This window comes from Aplidium turbinatum, chromosome 1 (genome assembly GCF_918807975.1).
Source record: "Aplidium turbinatum chromosome 1, kaAplTurb1.1, whole genome shotgun sequence".
In the NCBI taxonomy this organism is placed as follows: domain Eukaryota; kingdom Metazoa; phylum Chordata; class Ascidiacea; order Aplousobranchia; family Polyclinidae; genus Aplidium; species Aplidium turbinatum.
In genome coordinates, this window is record NC_137472.1 from 41,021,944 (window position 1) to 41,027,068 (window position 5,125).

The 5,125-nt window shown below is 35.4% G+C and overlaps 2 protein-coding genes across 2 annotated transcripts; one reads left to right on the forward strand and one right to left on the reverse strand.

Moving 5' to 3' along the window:
• Positions 1-416: 416 nt before the first annotated feature.
• Positions 417-3,371, forward strand: LOC145779440 (phosphoglycerate mutase 1-like). Its single transcript, XM_082591033.1, has 4 exons — positions 417-574; positions 731-963; positions 1,100-1,361; positions 2,290-3,371. Exons 1-4 carry the CDS (start codon positions 475-477, stop codon positions 2,457-2,459), a joined length of 765 nt encoding a protein of 254 aa, XP_082447159.1. The 5' UTR covers positions 417-474; the 3' UTR covers positions 2,460-3,371.
• Positions 3,372-4,228: 857 nt separating this feature from the next.
• On the reverse strand, positions 4,229-4,917 carry LOC145779448 (EF-hand calcium-binding domain-containing protein 9-like). The gene has a single exon (XM_082591044.1). It carries the CDS (start codon positions 4,878-4,880, stop codon positions 4,239-4,241), a length of 642 nt encoding a protein of 213 aa, XP_082447170.1. The 5' UTR covers positions 4,881-4,917; the 3' UTR covers positions 4,229-4,238.
• Between the last annotated feature and the right edge of the window lie 208 nt (positions 4,918-5,125).

The window sequence follows — 5,125 nt, forward strand, 5'->3', positions numbered from 1 at the left end:
CTGCACGTTCAGCGACGTTAAAACGATGTGAAAACAGTTAGGCTACGGTACCCGATAATTTCCTTTCAAAAATAAAATTTCAAAAACTCGCCGAATAGGGCACTCGCCGAAAAAGGCTCTCGCCGAATAGGGAACTCGCCGAATCGGACTAGCCGAATCGGACTCGCCGAAACGGGCCATTCCGCTTGGCCAATGTGCACGACTGCACGTGAACATATACAATTTAGTTTCAGTTCTGATTAGAGTACCTACACATTTAACCCTTACTGGGTTCTTATGTTGAACTAAATTCAGAATTTTGGAACAGAGTATACTGATGCTTTTCCTTCATCCCCTTGTAGGTGCCAATGCAACTGAATTCTTTTGTTCATACAATTGCATCCTAGTTCATAACGTTGTTTTTGATTGCAGAGTTTGTTTGTTTTAAATTGTTAAGATTTTCAAGGAATAGCTAAAAAGTTTACTCAACTCAAAATGACATCTTATAGAGTAGTTATGGTTCGTCATGGAGAAAGTGATTGGAATAAAGAAAATAAATTTACTGGTTGGTATGATGCTCCATTAAGCACCAAAGGTATGATAAAATAAAATTTGTTGTGGCTATGTTTACCATGAAAATAACTGTAGCTTGTGGGGAGCTTAAGCATGAGTTTCATGGCCTTTATTCTACAAAACTATCATAATTTTTCTCTGTGAAAATATTGACATCCAGCATTTCTGTTTATTTCAGGTATTGAAGAAGCTAAAGCTGCTGGAGTTGCTCTAAAGAAAGACAATTACAAGTTTGATCTTGCTTACACGTCTGTTTTAACAAGAGCAACTGATACATTGGACAGTATTTTAGTTGCTTTAAATCAAACAGATTTACCTATTGAGCACAGCTGGAGGCTAAATGAGCGGCATTATGGAGGTCTCACTGGCCTGAATAAAGCAGAGACAGCAAAGAAGTTTGGAGATGAACAGGTTACATTAAATACCTACGCAGTATTATGTTATTAACCCATGTATAACGATTTTTTTGTTGTCTATTTTGTGTTAGGCAAATCAGCATATCAGTCAATGATGAATTGTATGACAGCTTAATGTGTTGAATTTTCAGGTCCACATATGGAGGCGTAGTTTCGATGTGCCTCCTCCTGAGATGAAAAGCGATCACAAATATTACGACACTATAAACAAAGATGAAAGATACAAAGATGTTGCACCAAACGACATGCCAAGCTGTGAAAGTTTGGAATTAACTATCAAAAGAGCATTGCCATATTGGAATGATGTAATTGTTCCCAGCATAAAAGCAGGAAAGAAAATCATAGTAGCTGCACATGGCAATAGTTTGCGTGGAATTGTCAAGTATTTGGACAGTGAGATTCTGTTTTAACGTATTTTTTTATTTGGTTTGATTCAATTATTTTCAATTATTATTATATAGCCAGTTATTTCTTTATTTCTGTTTAAGCTGCAGGGCGTAGGCCAAGTGACTGTGTTTAGACAACGTACTGTGAAATTACATGAAGGTATCTATTTATTCAATTAAAATTATTATGCTATTATCTGAAAACAATGAAAGTTTGTTAAACATTTCTTTAAGATCTTAGTAGAAAATTGTAATGTTTTTATGGGTCTGCTACTATTCGGTGAGTCCGATTCGGTGAGTTCCTAACCTCTTACCCCTAACCCTAAAACGGCAATGATAATTAGGCTACGGTACCCGATAATTTAAAAAAAAATTGAAAAAATCACTGAATGGGGATCGGACTCACCGAAACGGGCCATTCCGTGTTTTTATGGCTAACGTATAGGCAAATGACTTGTAGCAACATAGCAAATTTGGCTTATTGCAACTTCTGCGTACATTTTACGCAATCAATCTCAAAACGTTTTCATATTGAACAATTCAAACTTTTTATATATTATTTTGTCAATTAATACAAACTTTTATGTGGAAAGCATTGTTTAATCTACCGAGTGACAAAACAGAAAATTTATTATAACAGGTTAATCCGATAAAATACACTTCACTCGGAAATGGCGCGTAAGTCGTGCGCTGCCACAAAGAAGGCGCCTACGTGACTAAATGGTGCTCTCCGTCATTGATTCACTTTTGTTATGCAGAATGTGTTGGCTTTGCTTGCAGGCTTATTTACTGCAAATAGAAACGCTTGGAATTGCTAGGTGTCGTTTTTCAAAACAGATTTGCGTGTTAATGCAGTAACACTGTAATTCTTTGTCGTCATCCAAACACTCAATTAAAAAAAATAAAACTTAAATATATAAAAATTACCTTTTTAGACATGTCAAATGAACAGATCATGGCACTGAATCTGCCCACTGGAATTCCATTTTACTACGATCTTGACGAAAATATGAAGCCACTTGTTTCGATGCAATTCCTTGGCGACGAAGAAACGGTTAAAAAAGCGATGGAGGCTGTGGCCAATCAAGGCAAATCGAAGAAATAGATAACCAGCACGATGGTATTGAAATCACTAAAAACAACACATATGTTTTTGAAAGTGATATAAAACCTGACTTGCACGATTTTAAATGGATATTTGGAATGGAATACAGTATATCATAGAAATTGACTTCAGATATAAACATGAATGGTTGCACGTTTTCCTTACAATTAGACGACCGCAAGTCTTGTACTTCGTTTAACTTTTGCTTTTTGACCGCTTTTCATCTTATGAGTCAGTTAGTTACAGATATTGTTTATATTCCGTGTTCAGCAAACCCGGAATCAACTCAGTCTCTATATCCGGTGACTGTAAATGCATAAAAGTATACTGAGTTTTGAGAACAGAGTTTTCATAGAAGTATCGATTTAATGCAGTCCAGTAACTCAAAATACTATACAGCAAAAAGTAAATTTGCATTACTAATTTATTTCTATCAGTTTTTCTCTGTCACGATTTTACTAATCTTCAAAGTTTAACGTTAATGCTGTTTAAAGGTTTGTTAAAAAGCCAAACTAAAAGCAAGTTTTTCGCGTTCTTGTATTCAAGTCAATTCTCTTGTAAGCTAATGCCAGGTTGACTTAAAACAATACTCAGAAATACCTTTGGGAAAACTCTTGCACTTTATTATTTTACTGTTGTAAACTTATATTCATTTTACACATTTTTTGGCATTATTTACATTTCACAAGATATTTTGCAAGTTATTGTCTCTCGGCCTACTAAAAGATATTTCTTGTTTAGTATTGAGACCCATTGCAATATAAGCAATTTCGCATGTCTAGTTGGCGCACCAGGGCTTACATTAGGGCTGACCTGAGTTTGCTTTTTACAACCTTCACGTATTGTTTTGTGCCATGCATGCCAATTTTGAAATAATTTGATAAATTTTGTTCAATATATTATATACGAACATTACTGTGCACTAAAACAGTCTTCAAGCCTAGTGATGTTTTGGGTTAAATGAAGGCTGAAAAAATTGCGCGGGTTTTGCCGTGTTTGCACCGAAATAGGACTTTGTATTCTGAGTTCGATAATGTTGCTACAACTGTACGACGTTTTCCTCAATGCAGAAACGTCTTTTACGTAATTTTCCGAGTCAACTGTTTCTTTAATTTTTTCATATTCTCCGAAAACCTGGAAAGACGCAGTGAAAGATATGACAAAAATGAACTTAAAAACTGAATATGCAAATGCAACGACAAAGAATAACATAATAGATGAGTTGTTGCCGGCCACTCTTCGACTTAATGGAGAGGGGGGTTGACGATAATTAAGACTTTTATAGTAAGTTTCTTTTATGACGAGTTTACATAGGCCTGCCGGTAGAAAAAAATGCGTTATCGAGATTGGAACTACATTGAGTGTCAGACACGCGGCTCTAGTAGCCTACTTCCACAGTTGCACCAAAAACTTATATACTAACTGTAGACCGCTCGTCCACAGGAAGGACTCAAAACACAGCATCGTGCAATTTTTCTTGTGTGGCGTAGACTATACTCTACGTAAAAAAAAATTACAGAGCGAATACAATTTAGTTGTATTGTAAGTCATAGGCCTACTGTATTCTCACAAAAGTAGTTTTCACCTACGTAATAGATGGAAGAATTTCCCGGCAACAAGACTTCAACAATCAAAAAATTTCACTCTGTCAATCTCGGTAACCGGCCCTGCGTCAAAAGCCTAGCTACAAGTATGTGAAACAACTAGGAATAACCTATCAAGGATTTTTCAGTCCGAGGATAAAAATTCAAAAACCAAACCACTCGAATGTGCGTATTTTTATTTGACTGACACCCTGCCTGAATCGAAATCATCATCTACGAATGAAGACATTAAAGAGTCTTCTGTGAAGAAAGAACTTTTTTCAAACTTGCTGGTTCTTACTCGTTTCTTCTCTTCGATTTCTTTTTGCTTGTCTATGCAAGCCATTGCAAATATTTTAAATTCTTTATAATCTAATTCCTCGTCCCCTGACACGTCAAATTCAAAGAAAATATCTCTTACAGAGTGATCTTTCAGATTGAAAAGAAATCCATATTGTCCGAATTCATCAGCTGATATAGTACTGCCTCCATCTTCGTCCATCATCTCAAACACCAATTTAGAATGACGAAAAGTGAATTCTTTTTCTACTCTGTCTTTCAATGCAATAAGAATGCAAGTTAACAAGTAGAATTGTTCAAAGCCAATGTAGCCAGTAGCTTTTTGATCTAGCATGTCTAATACAAGAAAAATCTGTCTTTTGTCAAGATTCGTTGTATGTTTCATAAACTGGTAGAACTGAATGTCGTTTAATAGACCTTTTTGGTGCACATCCAAATAATTAAAGTATTCCAACAGAACGGCTGTGTTTTTCGCTGTCAATAAACTGAAGGATCGATCTAAATGAAGATATTCCAACGTCGTCGATTTAACTTTCATGTTCAAGATACAAGTCGTTCACACGTTAAAAATAAGATTGAAATATATCAAAAATTTAGTCTTGACATTTAATTGTTTTAAGCAGAAATATGTAATTGTGATATTATTGTTGTGTCATAGGCAGATAATTAATTTAAAGCAAAGCCTTGTAAAGTTAAAGAAACAGGAGAGGGTGTAAGCAGTGGTGCCACGGCTTGTGTTTTAGCACAAGATCTTGTGTTTTTACTTTTGATCTTGTGTTCTTG

What these genes read in the sequence shown, in the direction of transcription:
- LOC145779440 (XM_082591033.1), top strand. Translation starts at nt 475, where the DNA reads ATGACATCTTATAGAGTAGTTATGGTTCGTCATGGAGAAAGTGATTGG. An exon ending in AGAAGTTTGGAGATGAACAG is followed by an intron (nt 964 to 1,099) that starts GTTACATTAAAT and finishes TTGAATTTTCAG; the next exon opens with GTCCACATATGGAGGCGTAG. An exon ending in AATTGTCAAGTATTTGGACA is followed by an intron (nt 1,362 to 2,289) that starts GTGAGATTCTGT and finishes TTACCTTTTTAG; the next exon opens with ACATGTCAAATGAACAGATC.
- LOC145779448 (XM_082591044.1), bottom strand. Translation starts at nt 4,880, where the DNA reads ATGAAAGTTAAATCGACGACGTTGGAATATCTTCATTTAGATCGATCC.